Genomic DNA, 23,407 nt, shown 5'->3' with positions numbered 1-23,407 from the left:
AGGCAAGCACTTTAGGACCCGTATTAATATTAGAAAAGCTTTCCAGCGCCGGAGAGACCTAAGCGGGAAGGCCTGAAAATAGACACCAAGGTTGTGTTGTGTCTGCTCCATACGTGAGTGACACTGCTATTTCCTCTGGAGCTGGTGTGTGCTGGCGACTAACAACGAACTCTTGCTTGTTTATGAGCCAAAACGTTATGACCAGTCACAGGTGCAGCTAAATCATTGATCATCTCTTAACAAGGCCACATTATTAAGGTCTGAGTAGATTAGATGGTAAGGAAACAATCAGTTCTCGTAATCAACATGTTTGATGCAGGAGAAGTGGGCAGGAATAAAGATCTGAGCGACTTTGATGAGGGCCGAATTGTTATGGCAAGGCGATGGGTCAGAGTATCTCTGACAGGGTGTTTGGCGCCTCAATGCACAAGGGCAACAAAGGCTATCCCGTCTGGTCTGAGCTAACAGGACAAGTCAAGTCACACAAAATTTTAATGATGGTTATGGGAGTAATGTGTCATAGCACACACTGCACCACATGTGGGGGCGAAGACCAATCAGAGTGCTTATGAAGACCCCTGTCCACCGTCGAACGCACCTACAATGGGCACGCGAGTATCGGAACTGGATCTCGGAGCAGTGAAAGAAGGTCGCCTGGTCCGATGAGTCCTGTTTTCTTTTACATCACATGGACGGCCGTGTACGTGTGTGCCGTTTAACTGGGGAAGGGATGGCACCACAAAGAGCCTGTGGAGTGAATGTGATGCTCTGGGAAATGTTCTGCTGGACTGGACATTCATGTGGGCGTAAATTTAACACGTGCCACCTATACCTAAACCCCTTCAGTGGTGTTCCCTGGTGGAAGTGGCCTCTTTCAGCAGGATAAAGCACCCTGTCGCACACATTGTTCAGGAATGGTTTGAGGAACATGATGAATAGTTCAAGGCCCTGGCCTCCAAATTCCCCAGATCTCAATGCAATTGAGCATCTATGGGATGTGCCGGACCAACAAGTTTGATCCACGGCGGCTCCACCTCACAACCTACAGGACATGAAGGATCTGCTGCTAACGAGTCCATGCCTCAAAAGTTTTGGCTCATCGGTGTACTCTTCTGTACTGTATGTTAATTTTTTGGTCTTCCTTGTCATTCATTTGTCATCTTTGCTTAATTTTTTGCAAGCATTATTGCTGTGCAACGATTAATCGCATCCAAAATAAAAGTTTGTGTTCACATAATATATGTGTGTGTGTACTGTGTTTGATTATTTTGTATATATAAATACACACATATGCATGTATATATTTAAGAAAAATGTGTTATTTATTTATAAAATATTTATTTATTTAAATATACAGGTATATACAGTAAATGCATGCGCATTTTTCTTAAATATATACATGCATATGTGTGTATTTATATATACAAAATAATTATACACAGTACACACACATATATTATGAAAACACAAACTTTTATTTTGGATGTGATTAATCGCGATTAATCGTTGCACAGCCCTAATTGTATTTTGCTTTGCTTCAGCTATGATAAATAGGTGTTAAATATACAGGTATATACAGTAAATGCATGCACATTTTTCTTAAATATATACATGCATATGTGTGTATTTATATATTACAAAATAATTATACACAGTACACACACATATATTATGTAAACACAAACTTTTATTTTGGATGTGATTAATCGCGATGTTCATGCACGTTGTGGGCGGAGCAATGAAGGGAGGGGCATGTTTGATTGGGTTGATTTCAGATATCATCAGTGTTTCTCAGAAATCACTTACTGCACCTTTAGGCAAATCTAAAAAACTAAAATACAAAATTCGTAACAAGCATTGATGCATTTGTAATTCTTTGAAATTTTTGCAGTCATTCTTTTCAAATGCACTGACATTTTAACCAAATTAATTTAAATTAAAAAAAATTTGGGACTAAAATAACTGAAAACACAAAGTATTGTTTGCTTATTCTTTAATATAATTATTATATTCTGAAAATGTCAGGGCACATTTTGTGGTGTCTGTAGTGCTTTTTTAAATACTAAATATTCATTTTTAATGAAACATATTTAGTTATATTTACTATTTATGTTTCCACATGCTCTCTAACAAATTAGCCTAGATGAAATAGTTACGAGGTCTTTGAGAAGAATTCATTCTTGATGTCTGTTACCACAGGGCACAGCAACACTTCTGAACACCACAGAATATTAATCATTTATACCGTTTTTAAATAAGGCAAATTTGTTTAATAATTTAAACTCATTATGCTTTGAAATTTATGGAGAAACAATAGGAAAATGCTGCAAAATAACATTAAATGTAACTCCACTTTGAATATATATATATATATTTTTTTTGTCGGTGTGACCTTGACACAGATTTCACTTGTTTTCCTTTAGGACCGCCATGCAGATCGTCAATCACGTCTAAATATTCGCCCTACCAGCCACTCTGCCACATATACCACTGTCTCCACCTGGCATCATCACCCTGAGAAACTTATCACAGAGTCCTGCGTTTATGAGGCCAGAGTAAGTCTTTTCTATGAGGATTTGTCAGTTTATACACCTTTATAGATTGTCAGTTTATAGATTTATCTGGACATTTTTACAACTTTTACTGATAGAAAAGGGTCGGTTTACTTTGTTACTTTTAACAAAGGGTTGGCATGACAGTAACTTCCCTCTGTTGCTCTTATACACCCTGAGACATCATGAGGCCATCCGAGGAAAATATTATTTTCATGTTTGTTTGTTTTAATCAAACAAGTTGACATGCATCTTATTTAACAATGGGTTACAAAAATAAGTTTTATTTTTAACAGCTTTAAGGAAAAAAATTTTTTTTTTTTTTTTTGGCAGAAAATTTTGCCAAAGTTTGCCAAGGGATATTAGAGAGAGAACAGGAAATGATGGGGAATGGGATCAGGAAATGACTCAACCTGAGTCATTATGTGTGATGTGTCACTATGTGTCAGAGCGGCTCAAACCCCAAAAGCATTGTCCAAAGCATTGCTCAAGATCAAAACAGAGTCTACATTTAAATAAATAAAAGATCCATTAATGAGCACCACATTAAAAATTAAAGTGCTCTTTTGAACCATCAGTTATTTTTAAAATGTGAATCCTGAGATGAAACTGAGTGAGTAAGTACTGTTTAGCACAATAGCGATAGATTTATACATTTATAATGTTACAAAAGATTTCTATTTCAAATAAATGCTGCTCTTTTTCAACTTTCTATTCATCAAAGAATCCTGAAAAAAATGTATCATGGTTTAAACAAAAATATGAAGCAACACAACAGATAGATAGATAGATAGATAGATAGATAGATAGATAGATAGATAGATAGATAGATAGAATTCATTGGACTATTTCTCATTTGCAGGCTGCTAAAATAAACGTGCATATGAATGTAAATTTCTCTCATATACCACTCTTGGAAAATATATTTCTCCAATCTTTCTCCTTTTCCAGTATTTAGGGTCTGTGATCATCCGAGATCTACGAGGAATTGAATCTACACAGGAGGCCTGTGCTAGAATAAGGGTATATATGCATATATTAGTCAATATGCCAATATGTCAATATTTGTTTCATGTCTTAAATTGTTGGTAAGTAACTCAGTTTGTGTTTACACATTTGGCCCGTTAAACAGTTCGATTTTTCCTGCCTTCTAATTTTCACCAGAAATCGAAGGATCACCGGAAAGGTCCTGTCATAATACTGAATATCACCTACAAAGGAGTCAAGTTCGTCGACGCAGCCACCAAGGTAAAAGCAACCTCCAAAACTTACTGTAACACAAGTTAACACTGGTTTACCGTAACGTTTCTTTTTATTAGTAGTGTTTTAGACAAGCATCTCTATCAGTGAGATTTGCTCTACAGTAACCCGTCCCGCACTATTTGTGGCACGGACATGAATGATAGATTATGGTTATATATGGTTACATAGGCCTGTGTGGTTATGAATTAATTAAGTGCTCATGTTTTTAGCGGATGTTTGAAAATTGTGAGGGATTCACTCAATATGTTTGTACTTCTGCAGGCGCTGGTTGCAGAGCATGAGATCCAGAACATCTCATGCGCGGCCCAGGATCCGGATGACCTTTGCACATTTGCATACATCACGAAAGACCTGAAGTCTGGGTTTCACTTCTGCCATGTCTTCACTACAGTAGAAGTGGTGTGTGTTGTTTTATCTGCTCTTTTATTGGGGAACCAATCAGGGTTAGGAAACGGGTTTGTTAAAGTCAATATGAAATCAAAATGGACCCCATTTAGCTTAAGTGAGCTATAGAGCTGATTATAGAGAGTAAAGCAATATTTATGACAAAACAAAAAGTTTATGGTTAAAGTTGCCATATTCTGCAGTTTAGCAGCATTTTTATTATGATTATTATTAGTAGTAACTTAATTATTATTTTTTAAGTTTATTATTTTAAGGTGTCATGGTGTTTGTAATTTAGTTTTTCTTAATTATCATATGGAATGTATTTATTATTTTACATGCATTTTATTAGTTTTATTTTAATTAGATTTTATATTTCTGACACTGAATTGAAACTAGACAAGATATTTATTTATTTTTTAATTTAACATTTATTTACCCGCATTTTAGCAGCATTTTTATTATGATTATTAGTAACTTAATTATTATTTTTTACGTTTATTATATTAAGGTGTCATGGTGTTTGTAATTTAGTTTTTATTAATTATCATATGGAATGTATTTATTATTTTTATTTTTTACGTTTATTATATTAAGGTGTCATGGTGTTTGTAATTTAGTTTTTATTAATTATCATATGGAATGTATTTATTATTTTACATGCATTTTATTATTTTTATTTTAATTAGATTTTATATTTCTGACACTGAATTGAAACTAGACAAAATAATATTTAACATTTACATATCTGACTGCTTTATGTAAATGAGCTCTGTTGTGATTGGCTAGCCTCTTCACATGAGTAACACTTACAGGTTGAGGTTTGTCTGTCAGGTCAAATATAGTTTCCTCTGCCACTTTTTGCTTTTTATAGCCTTACTGAGAGTGAAAACTCATATTGTGTTATTATTTATTGACTCAACTAATGGCTGTTTTCTGTTCAGACACAGACCTATGAGATCATCCTGACGCTGGGACAAGCTTTTGAGGTAGCATATCATATGGCTCTCCAGGCACAGAAGTCCCGTCGTCACAGTTCATATGCTGGTCCATCCTCCGAAATCATAGAAGCCAAGACCAGCAGGCCCACCTCTCAGTCCCGCAACAGTGTGCGCCGCTCCACCGTGAGTATGAGTTCGGCACACATACGTTCATGGGGGTGATTAAGGATGAATTTTGCATCATGAATGTATTGTGTTCACGTTTTTGATTACCACAGAAAATTCTGTTCCCTCAGCTAGTAAAAAGTAGAATTTACAGTATTGCACTTACAATGGGCGACTATAGGGCAATACATTCAGGAGGGTTTAAAAGCAGAAATATGCAGCTTATATATTTTGTTAAAACACTTCTTCTGATTCTGTACAAAGTGTGTTTTATTTGAGCTGTAAAGCTGACTTAATCGTACATATAGTGGTCGGACTACTCATGGATGAAGTTTCGTAAATGCACTGCAAAAAAAAGATTTTCTTCCTCAGTATTTGTGTCTGGTTTTCCAGTAGCCTACAAATATCTAAAAAAGTTTTAAATCAAGATACATTTACTTGAGAAGCAAAATTCAAATTACTTAAGTTATTAAGTCTAGTTTTCTGAAATAAATTGATCAAAATTAAGAGAGTTTATGCTTTAAACCAAAAAAAAAGTAAAACAGAACAAGACAAAAATACTGAGGAAGAAAATAATTTTTTTTGCATACTTTTAATGTCTTTTTACTCGGAAATGTTTATTTTCTGTATTTTAAAGGTTATTCTATTGCAATGTATTGTCCTTTATTATGAGTGCATTACTGTAAACATAATTTTTGCTAGCTTATACAAACTGTGGAGGAGTCTAAATAATTGTCTGTGTTAATCAACAGCTTGTCACAGATGCTGTCCATAAATCTTGAAACCTAAATTGACTTAATTATCCCAGAATCAGTAGACTTTAGTCAGAATATATCATATTTGTCATATTTAATGGCTTAATTTGCATTTGTTTAAATCAGTTTAAATATGGCATCTACCCTAACTAAGGTTCAATTACATTTGAATAATTTTGAGCCAGTTTTAACTCAATACATTCACAGCACATGCTTCATTCTTATTTGTTTCTAATTCAATATGGAAATGATTTTGAATAGCTGTTATTTTTTGCTGAATTATAGTGTTGGTTTATTTCACAATTTAGAGCTTAAGCTGAATTCTTGGGTCAATTTTGTTTTGTTTTGGTCTTTATTAAATATGATTAGATTATTTACAGAATTGCAAGACAATAAACATTTTGTAAAAAATAAAAAGCTAAAGTTAGCCATCGATCAGCAAGGGATAGTTAGCTTGATAGATAGCTGTCAACAAGAGGAACAGGCCAATTTTGTTCAATTATAAATTAATTTTGGTATTGTTTCAAACGTATTTTCAAATGTTGATATCATACTAATTTCTGTAGATTCATCAAACTGTATGGAACGTTTTAGAATGAGACACTCAAAAATATATATTTAAACCAAAAACAGAAAAAGGAATTTTGCAGATTTGCAAAACAAAACTTAGAATATTTCTGAATATGTTTTTCACGTTAGAAGCTAAAACCAAGGTAGTGAACCCATTTAAAATTCACCTTCATGTTCACTTAATTGTGATGCTGTGATAAAAGAAAACTAATATGATTTCTATCTTTGTTTATCCAATATATTAAGACATATATGATGGAGTGGTATATATACTGCATAGTAGGAATGACCCACTTCAAGGAACGGGTTTAATTGTGTCGAGAGGTCCCGTCACCTCCAGTCCCAGTATACTTTTCATGTCTTAAATGTCTTTACTTTGCTGCCGTAAGCCTGTAATCTATGTCTCTGTGCTTCTGCCCGGTCCTCCTTCCCAGGGTGCACCTGTGCTTGAATACCGCTGCTGTTACTGTCACACGTGCTCCGCCCACCGCCCCTCCTACCTCCCGCTGCCCTCTATCAGCCCTGGAGTTCAGGTTCTGCTCTCTCTCTCTCTCTCTTCCTCTTCCTCACATTCTCCAGCACTCTTCCTCCTGCTACTTCTCTGGCTTTCTCTTCCCTGCCACTTATTCACTTTACTAATTTTCCTGTTATGTTTTCCAATTGTCACTGTTATCCACCTATTTTTTTCCCCCATGTACATTTTTGGTTGACACTAGCAACAGGTCACAAATTTAAAATGTGGTATAAGGACAATCTTTTAGATTCAAGATGATATAAAGGTTGCAATCATGTATAATCCAAGGATGAGGATATGTTGTGTCATTGGCAAAATCTTGTTTTGGCCTGAAGATGTGCTTGATATAAATAAAGTTTGTTTAGTTGACTCTCACAAAACCTGTCCAGAACATGTCCAGATGATATTTCACTCCAGAATAATAAGAAAAATAAGATATTATATTTTGCATAAAGAAAATTATGATTACAAAATTGGTTTTGACATTATTTTGATGATAATTAAGCATCAAAAAAAGTATCTCTCTCTCTCTCTCTCTCTCTCTCTCTCTCTATATATATATATATGCATACACATATAGATAGATAGATAGATAGATAGATAGATACATAGATAGATAGATAGATGGCAATATGTTATTTAAATTGTTAGTGGTAGTGAATTTAATATTGCTTAATTCTAACAGTAATACAGTACAAAGTAAAACGTTCATTGACATTACGGTAATGAAACTTTTGTGCACAATTGTCTTAATGTCATAATACAAAATTGTAATGGTTAATTTTAATTTAAGCAAAATTTAATTGATGAGGATTTTGGGGTGAAATGTGACCCAGACATGTTTTCGGGAGATTTGTGCTGTTATAGTTGTACTTCACAAATCACTACACATTTCTTCAATTGGGTTTGCCAAGCCTGGAGCAATGTCTTTGAAATTATTAGAAAACAATATTCCACATAGTGGGAGTTTCATATAGTGGAACTTTTCGTTGGTGTCGCCAAACAGTGTCATTGAGAGGTCTTTTCAAAAACAAAGTATTGCGTTTTAAGGAATACTTAAAATTGACACAAATATCTTACATTTACACTTTTTGTTATCCAACTCAATATCGTCACTTTTTTGGAAAAAACTCAAAATGACATTATCAGGCGACCTTCTTAAAGACCCTACTTTTAAAACGAAGACTGTGTGCAATTTGAAAGGACACATTTACCTCAAAATTTCTTGTAAATGGATCCTTAAATTCTTTAAAAAATGAGCAACTATTTCCAGGCATTTGTGTTTATACACTCAAACCAGCATAAGTGTTGTTGTCTATGTCTACGGTGATTTCTCCTACATGGTGTTCATCCACAACGGCCACTTCCTCACTTGTGTGAAATGTGGGTTTCCGTTGGCTGCCATTCTCTCCTGCAGTCTCACTCCTCGCTCCTACTTCTCCGGCAGATCGACCCTCTGGAGCCGGAAACGGACCTGCAGTCCCTTGGCAGCACCAGTTGGCTCTTCGAACCACGGGACTCCTCCAGACCTTCGAGTAGCACCAAGTATGAGACCACCATTTTTTGAAGCAGGGCACGGCCCTTGTCCAATCCCGCCTGATGCCCTATTTCAACCCCACGCCCCATAAACTTGAGTGCCCCGTGCCTTCTCACTGTGATTTGTAGCCTCCCTCAGGGCAAGACTACTTCCCACGCCAATCCCGACCCCGGTCCTTGCCTGCATTGCCCTCTCGGAGAGCCGAACGCCTCCACCATCCTTTTTTGTCGTCTTGACCAATGAGCGCTTTCTGGAATTCTTGGATATGCCGTATAACTAGCCTCCTCAAACTCTTCCGTCATGGTCCGAAGTCGCCTCTGAAAGCTTCGCTATTTTATACATTACGCTGAATGTTTACGGTTTGGCCCTCGTACCAGAGGGTTCTCTATCACAAAAGCTCCGAACTTGAGCCAATGTGTAGGCGCCGAGTCCTATCGAGTAGCTCGGATACTTGTAGCATTTCTACATCTCCTCATCTGGATGGACATGTTGGCGGAACTGTATTAGAAATTAGTAGATCAACAAACTCTTGACTGCAACAGCAATACTAGTACTGTTTTTCAAGTTTACGTACTTTCACGATCATGAATGCAACATAACGCCGTTTCCCATCAACGCTCCTCAAACCCTGTAGCACTAGATCACTTTTTTCCCCCCGTAGTTGGACCCATGTCCCCCCCCCCCCCCCCCAGCAGTTCTTCAGTTTTTCACAAGAGTTGGTCTGTAATTTCGATTCACATCCAGTGCTTCCTTTTTTCTTACCAGGCATCTGCAGCTCTGAAGCCCTCTGAAGAAAGACTATGCCTGTTTAGAGTGTGTAGAGGTTGGGATTTTTTGAAATGCAATACAGCTTTACTAGGAAGAGTAAAATACAGCCCCAAGAAAATGGAATAACCAAGACAACATTCCCATTCTGTTTTCTCGTTGTTTTAGGGACGCAATTAGATTAATGACCTTTTATCTCACAAGGGAATCCATTTTATTCCGTAGAGTTCTATATTTGAAACTTTACATTGTTATCATCACATGATAAGTGTGTGTATAACCTCTATGTTCATTTTGTGATTGATGATTTGTTCCGTAAATTTAGTTACCAGAGAGAAGTCATTTGCAGAAAGATAAGACAAAGTATTTCCGTGGACGTAATAACAGTAAATGTTACTTTTTTCAATTGTAAAAGATTTCCCATGGTGACAGTTATCTTTAGAGAGAAGATAATGAAAGCCAAGAAAAGAAAAAAAAGCACTAAGGCGAGAGAGAGAAAAAGGTCCAATCAGCCTTATGCATATTGTGATGTACTGAACGTTTGGAAAACCACTGTAAGTTTGCAGCACTGTTTATTCACGCAAAAAAACAAACAAACAAAAAAAAAATTTTTTTTTCAGTGTATTAGATGCTAGAAATCTACTGTTTTACTTTGGCTAAATGGCCCAAGTTTTATGTTTTGTCTTGTTTCATATGCCATGTTCACACTGCGGCTAAATAGGCTACGATTTTTTTTTTTTTTACCCCCAGTTCTGTTATTACAGCAGTAACAACTGCATTTTGAAAACAGATTCACTCACGGAACATTTAAATAGTGACAACCGCATTTTATTAAATATGCGTAGCATACGCGACCGAACCGAACTAGTATGCTAATAACAGCATGACGTCATTATCACGTCAGACTGTTCTCTCTGAGGTGCTGGAAAAACCACAGAAACTGAGGTGTGTCTTGATTTGTTAATATATTTCAATAGTTTATCTTCACCATAGTTTCTCCCACCAAACATAAAAATACAGGACATAAAAAAAAATAAATAAAATAAAAATAGCCAGCTAGACGCTGTTGCTATGGTGACAGTTTCGCAACGGTCGATTTTGCCCGTTCCGGAGTGACTCCTGTATATCATACACACTCAGAATGATAATTTAGCGGATTTATTTCTCATTTAAATGTTGTTGTCAGTCTCAAATCGTTGCAGTGTGTACGTGGCTGTTTTTATTCTTCATGTGTGGAAAAGGACGGTTTGATTCTGGCTGTTACTCACCTTTGAACTGCAGTGTTTGTCTCTCATCTCCTGTTTAATGGAGTTATCTGTTAAAGTTGTGGTAATTTCTTTGTGACTGTGTTGCACATCCTCAGCATCCAGACATCGCTGTCATCCTCTCGCACTAACAACCATCGTTTGACATTGTTTTGTCCCATTTCCTAACTGATAATTGCCAAAGAGGCTATAGCTCAAGATTAATTTCACTCATGCCATCACATCCTGTAACGTGAGCTTCGTGTATTTTTTGTTACTGTGTTCATATTTCTGAAATATTGTCTCACATTTAATATTTCGGTTACACTTTATTTTAAGGTGACGTAGTTCAATTGTAGGCTACTTACTAAAATAAGTAGTCTGAGTATCGTTAGTATTAATTATGTAGCCTACTTATACTAAACAGTAAACATGTAGCCTACTTGCTGTAGTGTTACGGTTCGGGTTAGTTACTTATAATAATTATGCATAATTTACTGTTATTACTATAGTAAGTACGTGTAGTAACGTGTAACTTCGTCACATTAAAATAAAATGTTACCAATATTTCTAGTTTAATCAGCAGTCCTGTCTGGGCTCTTAGAGCATTCCCATTTCTGTATTCCAATATATTTTTCCTTGTGTAGCTTACTCCACCTTTCAAGTTTCCGGACACCAAGGTGTGAATTGAAGGGGAATCAGGTGAAACTTTATGTGAGTCCAAATGAGGAAGAAATTGAGTGAGTATGCGAGAGAGAAATATAAATACAAAATTAGCACTTAACTGCCGTACCAAACGGATTGTCCAAAGTTGCTCCTACTGCAAAAATGAACTTGAATAAGGACATTACTCAACTGATAAACTGATTTGCTGGTGATGTGGAAATGGACGTGACATATCAAATATTAAAATATGAATCAGCATGATATTCAGTTTGATTGAATCTCATAAAGCAATGTCATATTTCACCCCAAAATCAAAGGAGAGATTTCGCATATAGCAAATGAAGCCTATTTTTAGGACTATTCACTGCAAATCATCATGACTGTAAAGCGTTATAATTTTTGTATTAAAGTCAGCATAAATTAAATGCAACAGATACAAGCAAAATGTGTACTTACATTTGTACTCTACAAATGTAGTCTATTTATATCGTAATATCAATAATAATATATCTTAATTTGGTAAAAAGTTGTTGGGGAGGAATTTGCTAAATTATCATGACATTGAAAAAAAAATGATGGTCCTAAAATTAGGTTTCTTTTGCTTCTTTGATTTGATTTTGGGATGATCCAGGCATTTCTCAAGTTTTTCCTTGAGATTCAATCAAATATTTTCAAATAGCTACCAGAACTTTGTGGAATTTCTGGAAAACTGGAATTCTCTTTCCTGAGCACTGTGTGAACATTGTGACATTTTAGTGTTCAATGTTTCCTCTTAAACTGTGGTTTATTTTCATATGGAGGACTTTGTGAGTGACGTGAGCAGCGTATACCTAAAAGAAAAAAAAAAGAAAAATGAGTTTCTTGATCTTTTTGAACTCTGTGTACATTGTAGAACTGCTTGTTGAAGATTTCTGGTATTTAAAACAAAGACCTGAGATGGAAACGTTACAGTTGAGAAGAAATAATGTAAATCAGCAAAAATATTTTTAACTGTATGTGAGGAATCCAGCTAAATTAATATCAAATCAATGGTTGATGCAATGATCTTACTGTGAAATAGCAAAGATGTAGCATATTTAGGCTATTGATTTGCCGTATGAAAACAAAGAGCTGAATTAAATGTCACTTTATGGCCATCTGTCACATATCCTAGCTGTCTAAGCATTACAAGAAGCGTTTTATTTTTTATAGTTAGCAGGTTGTTTTGTGGGCACATGTGCTGCAGTGAAATAGTAGGAATGATTTACAGAAAATGAGGAAAAAAAGAGGAAAAAAATGCAAATCCCTCAGGCAACACTTCTCCCTCGCTTCCTCTTTGAATTCACTTGAATTTCTTTTGAACTTCACATAATTTGAGCAAATATTGACAAACTATTTAACACAAATTAGTGTCCTCTGTTTTCCCTGTTTGGGAAGAGTACGAGGATGTCAGAAACATACCAGGATCAGGGCTGAATGCTTGCACTTGACAACACAAGAAAAAAATACCACTGTTGGCCTATGTAGAAGGTAAAGTAACTACGATTAAAAGATGTCGATTAAATGTACTTTTTGTCTTGAATGTTCATACTATTCTGTATGTTCATTCCATTTACTTAAAGAACAATCATTATACTATCTCAATGCCATTGAACTAATAAATTCAAGACTTTTTGCTCTATGCTTTTTTCTTGTTTGAATTGCATTTTTATTTCAGCATATTTTATGAATTACAACACCAGCTGGTTTGTTATTGATTTGATTACATTATAGTGAGTAATCGAGATGCAGTTGACTGTGTTTCTGTTTAAATGCTGTACAAGTAGACCAAATCAAAACAAGCAAAAAAAGTTGTTTTTTCATTTTATTTTCTCAAAATACATGAAAAACAAAATGCTACAAAAAAAAAAAAACTGTAAATAAAAACAAAACCATCAACGTAATAAATGCACATCATACACAAATCCACTTTGTAACCCTCTGGTCTGTCATAAATATGAAATGAAAGCCAATGGAAGGTTCATTAAATTTTACAGGAATTTGACATAATCCGAGTCACTCGAGCGAACTGTTTCCTGAACTGCAGGCATTAGTCATCATAAAACGCAAATGAGCAATAAAAATCTTCAATCGACTGTAAAACCAGTGTAGATATTTGGCCGAGTCTTGGGAAATCGTGGCACCGTGGTTTTATCGATCAGGGCGCACCATACCAGGTCTAACGGACAACATCATTGGCCGAGCAGGAGGTCGCATCATGTGTGGCCCGGGCATCATTTGCATAGGCCCGCCCATTGGTGGACGCATACCTGGACCTGAAAGAAAGCCAGAGGAATTTAGACATTAAATTCAGATTGTTGTTGACGAGACATCATTGACATGAACTTAGCTACATCTGCATTTGAACAATCTTACCTGGTCCTCCAGGCATCATGCCATGAGGAGGTGGACCCATCATGGGCATCATAGGAGGACCACCCATTGGTGGAGCTGGTAACATGCCAGGCCTCGGAGGTCCACCTGCAAGTTAAAACAGAAAAACATCTTATTCTTGGTACATAATCTTCAAAAGGAGAAACACTATATATACACTGTAAAAAAATATATATTTTAATTATTTATCAACTTTTTATCTTTTGTCAAATCAATTTAGATAGTTAATGTGGTTCAGATTACATAATATTTTGAGTTTCTATTGAGTTTCATTGCATTAACTAAAATTTTTCATTTCAATCAAATCAACATTTTAAGGCAACCAGGTTTGTTAAAAGTTAAACCAACAATATTTTTTTACAATGTAAAGTTATGTCAAAAACTTGGAATATAATCAATTCAATAAAGTAAATTCTTAATTTATTGTTTGACCAATATGACAAATAGCTAGAGAGCATGGTGACAGATATGATGCCAATATTTATAGGCATTTAGTGTGGATCGATAGATTGTTTTATGTAATGCCATGTCAGCATCTAAGGCTATTTCTAAAATGTTTAAATGTGCTAACGAGGCATTATCTAATTAAATTACACAAAATTGCATACATTTCCAGATATCCAAATAATGGATTAAGCCAGGTACATAATTCTTGTTTCATTTTGTTGGCAAATTAGTGTCACAGAAGCGATTTTGGATCTCTTTTATCAGTATTTAGGAATAAAATTAAAAATGTATTTCAGGCGAGTGATATACATTAACAAACCCCTTTGTAAATCTTCAGAATATAGATAATAGTGCAGAGAAAAATCATTTTGAGAAAACGCCTTTAAAATATCTATTGTTACTGAAATTTACAGACGCAAATAGATAAAGTGTAATGAAATAAACACTTCAAATGTTTATTTTGGATGTTTCTTTTCCACTGTTCTTAAAGATGATGTTATGGAAGTAGAATAGGCCAAAATCTCAAAATTGACCAGTGCATTAAAAAACAATGGGTCTCATTCACAAAGCATGCGTATGCAAAAATGTATGCGTGAAACGAACTTTTTCACGAACAAATCATGAGTCATGTTAAATTAAATAACTTGTATAATATAATTTATATATAAAAATAAATACAATTTAATTTCATCTTAAATAGATTTAATTATATACAGTCTGAAAGAAGAAAAAATGCATTATAGCTTCAGCGGTGAGGTTTGATTGTTTAATAACGCAGACATACACTAAAGGGGCGGATTCCTGAGCTCCGTCTCGGTGTTTTGATCACATTATTAATCAATATCTATCCTTCAATATTTAAAATACATTTTTGAGGTTTATGAGATTAAAGTCATTTTTAGCCTCATGTGTCTTCTGCCTTGTAAGTGCTGTTTTTCCATGTTATGTTCATAACATATGTTCATATTTTTAACTCTCTCTGCTTACTATGGCAGTCAAGGTTACAATTAAAGGTCACAATTAAAGCATTTACTTTTCATCTGCTTCACCATAGAATAAAGAACGAACGTTGTACAAGCCTCTGACTGTGAGAAAGTACATCTTATCACTATGTTATGGAAATATTTGCTGCTCTATCTAGAGCTCTGAAGACTTCAACCTAGAGGAATCTGTGTGTCTCTCTCAGTGTCTTTGTTACAGAATACAGGTGAAACCCGAAAAATTAGAATATCGTGCAAAAGTTCATGTATTTCAGTAATTCAAATTAAAAGGTGAAACTAATATATTTAGTATAGCTATATACTAGTGCTGTCAAACGATTAAAATATTTAATCGCGATTAATCGCATTAATGTCATAGTTAACTCGCGATTAATCGCAATTAATCGCACATTTTTATCTATTCTAAATGTCTCTTGATTTCTTTTTGTCCCATTATTTTTTCTCATTTTAATGCTCTTATCAACATGGAAAAGTGGATCGGCTTGCTTTGAGCAAATGTTTCTTTTTGAAATCAACATTGGCATACTGTAGTGTTCAATTTCACACTAACATTCTCACTTGGAGCAAATAATCTCTCACACAATGTAACACTGTCCATCAATAAAAGGGTGAAAGAAATACTGACGAGGTCCTAATATTGACGAGGGGGTGGAGAATTCGCATCAGCGAATCAGTGTGCTTGGCCATCAAGTAGTAGGCCATTTCAGACTGGACGTGCTGCAATGATAGCTCAGTTCACAATGACAAAACACACAGATCACTTTGGTCTTGTCAACTGAAACATTTTGGCCACTTTTTTAAAATTAAACTTTCCATTCAGAATCTTATTGGCATCCATTTCGGCGTCTCGCGCTCATCATTCATCCACTCAAAACATAATGTTAAAGGGGGTCGCACACTGGACGAGAAGCGAAGCGCCTCGTATTTAAAATTCGAACACATTATTCTCTATGAGTGTACACACACCTTTTATTGCTGGCCATAAACTGAGAAAGTACGCGTCCGATGTGCGATACAAGTTGTCCATAGACGCGGCTTCTCGTCCACTCTTTGGCCGGCTCGCAAGCCCAAACAAGTGTGTGCGGCGTGCCTGTTGTTTTGTTTCCGGTCTAGCTAGATCCGGTGGTGTTGTACTAACGTTACTAGTTGTTGCAAAAGCATGTCAAAAAAAAAAAAAACTACAAAGTTTGCTAGGCGTTAATCGCGCGATAAAAAAATTGATGCCGTTAAAATGGGTTTGCGTTAACGCCGTTAATAACGCGTTTAACTGACAGCCCTACTATATACATATGCACGATTATACTTTTCAGAGGGCTGACATTTCTGTATTTAAAAACCTTTTTTTTATTCTAATTTTCTGAGATTTTGAATTTGATGTTTTCATAAGCTGTAAGCCATAATCATCAAAATTATAACTTTTGCATGATATTCTAATTTTTCCGAGTTTCACCTGTATGGCTCCCAAGAGTGGTGGAATGACCATATTATGAGACCGGTGTGATCAGAATCATGAAACTTGAAGTAATGACATATTATTGATCTCTGTTTGAGTATAATCACGGCTGTATTGGATGTGTGAGCAGAGCGGCCCACAGACTCCTTGTTGAGTGTTGAAGCTGACTTCAACGGATGAAACTGCAAACTATTTCTTAATTTTTTGATGGATTGCATCTCTGACTCCTGGTCTTCATTCATCATTACTGCTCAATTGGGTCTTAACCGTAAATCCTCATGTGTACAGCTGGCTAATGAGAGTGTAAATGGTGTTTGAGCTGGATTTGCGAATGTGCCTTGACGATCTGGTGAGAGCGACATATGTTTGACGAGAGTGATGAAAGGAAATGTGCGGAAAGCCCTTAAATGAGATTGTTTGGCTGTGTTTTATGCAAATGACTATCCTCATGGCATGCACGTAGCCGCTCATTTACAGTACTCCACATTCATTAATGTTTGAATGCAGTTAAGAACAAATCCATGCACATGTTGTGAATTAGGAGATTTTGTGAGAAGTGCGTACAAATATGAAATAATCCACGCAATTATTAGTGAATGAGACCCAGTGGTTTTGCCTGTAAAGTCTGACAAAAAAGCATTGAGAACTACGGACAAGGCTGTTGGTAAGCTGTGCGAATGCCACGAAAGGCAGCCAACATTTCAGAGCTCTGAAACTTACTAATATTTGGATGAGGAAGCAGAGACCCGCCAGGCGGAGGGGCTCCTGGGAACGGCGTGGGTGGGATTTTACCCTGCTGGAAGGCAGCCGCTGTAACACACAAAAATTACTTTACACTGGAGCCTAAGAAATTAGTGCCCAATCAACTGAATCAATATAATAATATCAAGTATGCATATTATGTATAAATCAGTGGTAACGTCTTGATAAACATGCATAAGGATATGATTTACTCACTTGTTTTGTCGATGAGACTCTGAGCCTGCTCCTCCATCCATTTCTGATAATAATCTTTCACATTTTCTTTATGTTTACGTCCACTGCAGTGTGTCTTTCTGACGGATGGCTGCAGAGATTAAATATACAAACAATGAACTTTTGCACATATATAATAATGAATGTCGTTTTAAACAGGTCAGATTAAGAGTGCTAATCTTACCGAATCGTGTGTCAGGTATGTGTCACAATAATCACAATAAAACCTGAAAGAGAGAAAAAACTGGTGTCACAAAACAAACTCACATTACACAAAAACAAAGTAGTGGTACTAAAGTACAGGGATGACACTAATGATAATTTCAGCTCATTAATAAATACCTAGTAAAGTACTGCCACATACAAAAGTAACAAGTACCATGATTTTGTTGGACGTAGTTATTATTACCATAGTCTTCTTGAAAGTAATTTGGAGCACCATATAAATAATATAATATAATGACACTGAAATTCACGTGCAATAAATGGTTTTTACATGGTACATTTGTTAATTCTATTTTCGCACATTTATGTTAAAAACTAGATCCTCCAGAAAAACGCTATTTGAAGCATTTAAACTGTGAATAAACATAAAAACAAGCACACTAGTTCAGATATTCTGACCCCGTTTAAAAGCCGACTTAGCTTAGAGAGCTAGCTCTTGTCTGAGAAGCGCAGCTGTGTTTGTAATGTAGTTTTCTAAAATGCCGAAATGTACACCAGATACATTGATAAACCTTTCGCGACTAAGACGTGTTGTTTGTTTTTATAATATATCGTGTATATTTGTATGAAATAAACATAAAAGACAGACTCACTTCGGCATTTTCACAGCGGAGCAGCGCGGGGCGAGAACCACCGGAAGCAGAATCTGAGAAAATCCTTTTACGTCTTTGTTTGGGTTTGAGCGAACGCGTGCGCGCGCACACTGGCGCCACCCCGAGTTTGGGAGAGGACAAAAAAAAAAAAAAAAAGCAGTTAAAAAAAAACAAAACAAAACAAAAAACAGTAATATTATGAAATATTATTACAATTTAAAATAATGGTTCTCTTTTTTAATATATTTTAAAATGTAATTTATTTTTGTGATGCAAAGCTGAATTTTCATCAGCAAGTACTCCAGTCTTTGGTGTCTTATGATCCTTCAGAAATCATTCTAATATGATAATTTGATACTCAGTTATTATCAATGATGGAAACAGTTGTGCTGTTTAATATATTTTTTTGGAATACTTTTTTCAGGATTCATTGATGAGTAAAACGTTAACAGCATTTATTCATAAAAACAGCATTTATTCTAAATAAAAACATTTCTAACAATACAAATCGTTACCATCACCTTTTATCAATTTAACGCATCCTTGTTGAATTAAAGTACTAATTTCTTTTAAAAAAAATAGTTATTGTTCCCAAACTTTTGAACGGTAGTGTATATTGTTACAAAAGATTTCTATTCTAAATAAATACAGTTCTTTTTAACTTTTTATTCATCAAATAATCCTGAAAAAAGTATCTCAGGTTATAAAAAAATATTAAGCAGCACAACAGTTTCCAACATTGATCATAAATCAGCATATTAGAATGATTTCTGAAGGATCATAAGACACCAAAGACTGGAGTACTTGCTGATGAAAATTCAGCTTTGCATCACAAAAATAAATGACATTTTAAAGTATATTAAAAAAGAGAACCATTATTTTAAATTGTAATAATATTTCATAATATTACTGTTTTTTTTGTTGTTTTTTTAACTGCAGGCTTGATGAGCATAAGAGACTTCTTTCAAAAACATTAAAAATAGTAATGTTTCCAAACTTTTGACTGGTACTGTATATATATATATATATATATATATATATATATTATTAAAGCTGTATTTATACATAATGGTAGTATTTGTGTACTATATTAATTGTTTATAGTCATGACTTTGGCCCTAAAAGGCAAACATTTCTTTAGGGTGAAATATGACCCACCCAGACATGTTCTTTCCAGGCTTCATGAGATTCACCCAAGTGCTCTATAATCAATACTCTTAAGCTCAACAGATCAGGGACACTGCAGAATATAGTTTTATTCTGACAAAACATTTGCGAAAAACTTTAACATCTTAAAACAACGAGTATTTTGCCACATGTTTGAGAATCCATGCAGCTGCCATTATGTTTACTTCAGCAGCTTTAAGCAGTTCAACTTTAATGTTTTATGTTGTTCAGTTTTTCAAAGCTACAAAGTTCCACCAAAAGCAAAAGCATTGGTCAAATGCCTGTAACACAATACAATGTCTAACAGGTTGCAACAACTTTACCAATTCTTATATATATTTTGAGCCTGAAGCATGACAGTTCACAGACTTTCTTATAGTATTTTGTAGTAGTCAGTATTATGTGGCTTGAAAGTGTTTAAGAAACAGGATGTTGCAAAGTTAACAGGAAAAAAATTATGAAAGCCAAGACTCACAGTTTTGACAAACTGGATCATACATTTACACATATATTGAAGTTCCTGATTTATTGCAAGAGTATATGTAAAAAATGTGGTCGATCTGTTTTGCCTTTTAACTTAACGAAAGCATTTATCACGCGATTACTCATTGCAAACAAATTTTGAAAGGGATTCTGATTGTAGCTGACAGACATGTGGGTCAAAATGTTATGCAAGTAAACATGTCAACATTAAACAGCATCTGAGACCCATTTTACTAACTTAATGTGACATTTCCAATTGAACTAGGATATTAAATGACAGAAAAGGAAAAGGAAAAAAAGCAGGCATTCACTTTTAATTTTGTCCTTTGGAACAACATGCTCAATAACAACAGGAACATCCATCAAGAAAGTAAATGGGTCCATTTTGATTTCATGTTGACTTAAACTTGCATTTGGGGTCAATGAAACTCTGCCATTGGTAACTGTAAGATGTTGACTTGATAAAACATGATCCATTATCCAAGAATTCAGAATTATATTGCATTTTATTTAGATAAAGACTTGCATATAAGACATGATGCTTTTCTGTGCGGTGAGAGCACATCATCTCTTTCATATTTTCCGTAGCCATCCGTGAATGATGAAAACCGTTAATCCTAAATAATTACTAAATATAATTACAATAGTCCCTTTGAAATGATGCGAATGCTGTGGGAAGTCATCATCCTCATACGATGCATCTCTTGAAAACCCATTTGACATCATGTGCCACATCTCAAGTGTCATCCGGATTAAATACAGTGACGTGACCAATACATCACCAAAAAACCGAGTCCTTTCTGCTCGTCCTCCTGGAAAAGCATTAGTCAACACGCCAGCCCTGCCGATACGCCGACCACATCTGTCTCTAAACAGTCCTCATAGGTTCGATTTGGGTGCCGTGTTGACAGGGATGGCTCTGAGCTCTGTCCGCATGCACATGTACTCGCCAATGACTGCCATGAGGGCCATGCAGGCCACGTTGACCAACCACCATGACAGGGCGGCTGGGAGGTGGGCGTTGTAGATCCAGCAGCCGATCATGTGGAAGAAATGCACTGTTACGGTGAAGTCCAGACACTGCTTTCCCCGTCGGATGAAGAACCACAGGCCAAGAGCACTGAGAAAGAGAAACAGAGCCAAGAATGACCTAAGACGGCAGATAAAAGTGAGATAACTGTGTGGAATAAGAGACATTAATATTAACTTACCATGTGAGAGAATTCAGAATAAATGCCATCATAGATAAGCGGCCCAGTGTTGTTGAAAACCCAAGAACCTTGAAAGAAAGTAAACTAGTTATTTGTAGGGCTGGATTAACAATATCTTCATTTTGATGAACCAATATTGATTTTTAAATGCCAAGATCGATCTATTAGTCTACACTGTTCTCATCTAAAAATCACGAGAAGCTTTGTGATTTGTTATTTTTGATAAGAACCACAGTCTTAGATTTCAGATCCTGTCAATTTTATCCTGAAATACAAACAATACCATTTTGATGCTCTTTTATGTGGCGTGAGAGAGATCGCTGTAGTGCTAATCATGAACCAAACATCTCTTCCTTTTTACTGCAACTTATAGCATTAAAAAAACATGAATGAGCATCATATGGTATGATAAAAGGAACAGTTCAGCTTACTAAAATCTATCATGTCTCATGTAATCGCTCAATCAGTGTTTCAACCTGGGAAACAGCTTGTAAACAATATGTGCCACTTAACATTACATTTACTTCAGGAAAGCCATGATTGTTGTAAATATTTCATCCAGCTCTATTTGGACAGGTTCTTACCTCATAACTGAATATCTGGTCAAGTGATCTACTGGTGTGGACCAAACCATCAACACCAGCTAACCAGAGACCCAAGAAGCTGTAGTAGATGCACTGCATGAGAACAATCTGAGAGATGATGAGGATTGGATCCCAGATGTAGCTGCGGAAATGACTGCCCATCTCGCAGGAGAAGAGGGGGACAACACAGGTCCCCACACCGGCTGGAGGGGAGGGTTAACTGGAGCCCCAAGATTTGAGTTTCAACCTGTCAATGCCAAAACAATAACAGTGCAGAATTCAGTTTGTTTGTCAGACCTCCACACTTCTGAGAATACCATGGTAGATCTCCAAAAACGTGGTATTTGTTTCTTAGTAACCACGAAAACGTAGATAAGCTTATTAAAACAACCCAGATAAAGTGAAATCAATTTTAGTGGGACTAAGTTAAATCCCTACCGCTGGTCATCCTTATTAAGCAACATAACGTTACGCACTAGTTAGCATTCAAACATTTTACAGTCAAGAATAATAATGTGTTATCTTCAGTATTTTATAGGTATATAAATATAATTATTATAATGTCAACTTTATGCCATTTTCTATAAATAAACAAGCATGTATATGTAAAATACCTCGGCGAACAGGCTGTTTATTAGCATTCGCTAGCTAAAACAGCGCTAACTAGCGACTTTGTTTACGTCCGTCTGTGAGTATTATAATGGAATGAAAACACAAACCCTGATTAAGACACATCCGTAATACGATCCTGAGCTCAGTTGGGCGACTGACAGTTTAAAATTAAGGATGGGAACGCTATATGTTAAGGCTAATAATAGTAATTTCAACCGGATGCGAAACTTTGAGCCGATGTTCAGAGCTTGACGTCATCATTCATCTGTGTGTCCCGCGGCGCTGATTCGACACATCATCAAACTTCACATCAAAACCTTTCTTTTACTGTCTATGATCAAAACAGATAATCCCGCTCTTCGATGGAAAATAATGGGGGAAATGATTACATTGGGGTTCAGTTAATGTAATTTCTTGATATTATTATTCTATTTCTCCTTATTTGCAAAAAATAAAATAAAAATTAATTAAAAGATTAAAGTCGAAATATTTCGAGATTAAAGTAGAAACATTATGAGAATAAAGTACTCTTTTGATATATATACTATAAATACTATTTTGATATATTTAAAAATATATCAGTGCAAGTTGCTCTCAGTTAAAACAGCTCAAACATGCATTTTAGTCTGGGACTAGCGCCTTGTCTGTGAAACAGGGGATGAATGTAGTTAAAGTTAATATTTACTTAAGCCGTGTGTAGTTTGAAAGCAGTTTTATATGCTGCGTGGACCGGTGTTCTGAGTGGTTGCTAGGTTGTGGGTTTGGTGTTTTTGCTGGTTGCTAGGCTGCTTATAGATAGATGTTTGTCAAGCCAACATAATTAGGCTACCGCTTCAAGACTTCATAAAGATATATAGGCCCTGTTTTGGTTATGCCAAGGACATTATA

General features: G+C 35.6%; 3 protein-coding genes across 9 annotated transcripts in view; 1 reads left to right on the top strand and 2 right to left on the bottom strand.

Annotated features, from left to right (window-relative positions):
• The window catches only part of anks1ab (ankyrin repeat and sterile alpha motif domain containing 1Ab), a 33,280-nt gene extending 20,259 nt beyond the window's left edge, over nucleotides 1-13,021 (top strand). Inside the window, exons 8-15 of one of the 6 annotated variants that reach the window (XM_084129625.1) lie at nucleotides 2,424-2,555; nucleotides 3,504-3,575; nucleotides 3,717-3,800; nucleotides 4,077-4,214; nucleotides 5,144-5,323; nucleotides 7,065-7,163; nucleotides 8,592-8,689; nucleotides 9,447-9,554. In XM_084129625.1, the coding sequence (XP_083985751.1) occupies nucleotides 2,424-2,555; nucleotides 3,504-3,575; nucleotides 3,717-3,800; nucleotides 4,077-4,214; nucleotides 5,144-5,323; nucleotides 7,065-7,163; nucleotides 8,592-8,689; nucleotides 9,447-9,462 (819 nt within the window). In that variant the 3' untranslated portion in view covers nucleotides 9,463-9,554. Of the gene's footprint in view, nucleotides 1-2,423; nucleotides 2,556-3,503; nucleotides 3,576-3,716; nucleotides 3,801-4,076; nucleotides 4,215-5,143; nucleotides 5,324-7,064; nucleotides 7,164-8,591; nucleotides 8,850-9,446; nucleotides 10,029-11,337 lie in introns of those variants that run through there. The other 5 variants (XM_084129626.1, XM_084129628.1, XM_084129624.1 and 2 more) reach the window with 5 other exon arrangements.
• An 11-nt stretch (nucleotides 13,022-13,032) lies between these two features.
• Nucleotides 13,033-18,515, bottom strand: snrpc (small nuclear ribonucleoprotein polypeptide C). The gene is made up of 6 exons (XM_084129631.1): nucleotides 18,463-18,515; nucleotides 17,829-17,871; nucleotides 17,627-17,735; nucleotides 17,390-17,479; nucleotides 13,751-13,855; nucleotides 13,033-13,650 (listed from the first exon to the last, which is right to left on the bottom strand). Exons 1-6 carry the CDS (start codon nucleotides 18,468-18,470, stop codon nucleotides 13,526-13,528), a joined length of 480 nt encoding a protein of 159 aa, XP_083985757.1. The 5' UTR covers nucleotides 18,471-18,515; the 3' UTR covers nucleotides 13,033-13,525.
• Nucleotides 18,516-19,693: 1,178 nt separating this feature from the next.
• On the bottom strand, nucleotides 19,694-22,790 carry sys1 (SYS1 golgi trafficking protein). 2 transcript variants are annotated; one of them, XM_084129439.1, is made up of 4 exons: nucleotides 22,627-22,790; nucleotides 21,908-22,154; nucleotides 21,324-21,391; nucleotides 19,694-21,232 (listed from the first exon to the last, which is right to left on the bottom strand). In XM_084129439.1, the coding sequence occupies exons 2-4, from the start codon at nucleotides 22,067-22,069 to the stop codon at nucleotides 20,992-20,994; spliced, it is 471 nt and encodes a 156-aa protein (XP_083985565.1). In that variant the 5' UTR covers nucleotides 22,070-22,154; nucleotides 22,627-22,790; the 3' UTR covers nucleotides 19,694-20,991. The 2 variants fall into 2 exon arrangements, with proteins under 2 accessions (XP_083985565.1, XP_083985566.1); XM_084129440.1 differs by having other exon boundaries at nucleotides 22,522-22,786.
• Between the last annotated feature and the right edge of the window lie 617 nt (nucleotides 22,791-23,407).

This window comes from Abramis brama (genome assembly GCF_963993115.1).
Source record: "Abramis brama genome assembly, chromosome: 11".
Lineage (NCBI taxonomy): Eukaryota > Metazoa > Chordata > Actinopteri > Cypriniformes > Leuciscidae > Abramis > Abramis brama.
This window is presented reverse-complemented; position numbering and strand designations above follow the sequence as displayed.

Coding starts and splice junctions, on each gene's coding strand:
- snrpc (XM_084129631.1), bottom strand. Junction 17,736..17,828: donor CATACCTGACACACGATTCG/GTAAGATTAGCA, acceptor TAATCTCTGCAG/CCATCCGTCAGAAAGACACA. Junction 13,856..17,389: donor GCTTCCTCATCCAAATATTA/GTAAGTTTCAGA, acceptor TTTAACTTGCAG/GTGGACCTCCGAGGCCTGGC.
- sys1 (XM_084129439.1), bottom strand. CDS start 22,069: ATGGGCAGTCATTTCCGCAGCTACATCTGGGATCCAATCCTCATCATC. Junction 21,392..21,907: donor ACCAGATATTCAGTTATGAG/GTAAGAACCTGT, acceptor CTTTCTTTCAAG/GTTCTTGGGTTTTCAACAAC. Junction 21,233..21,323: donor ATTCTGAATTCTCTCACATG/GTAAGTTAATAT, acceptor TCTCTTTCTCAG/TGCTCTTGGCCTGTGGTTCT.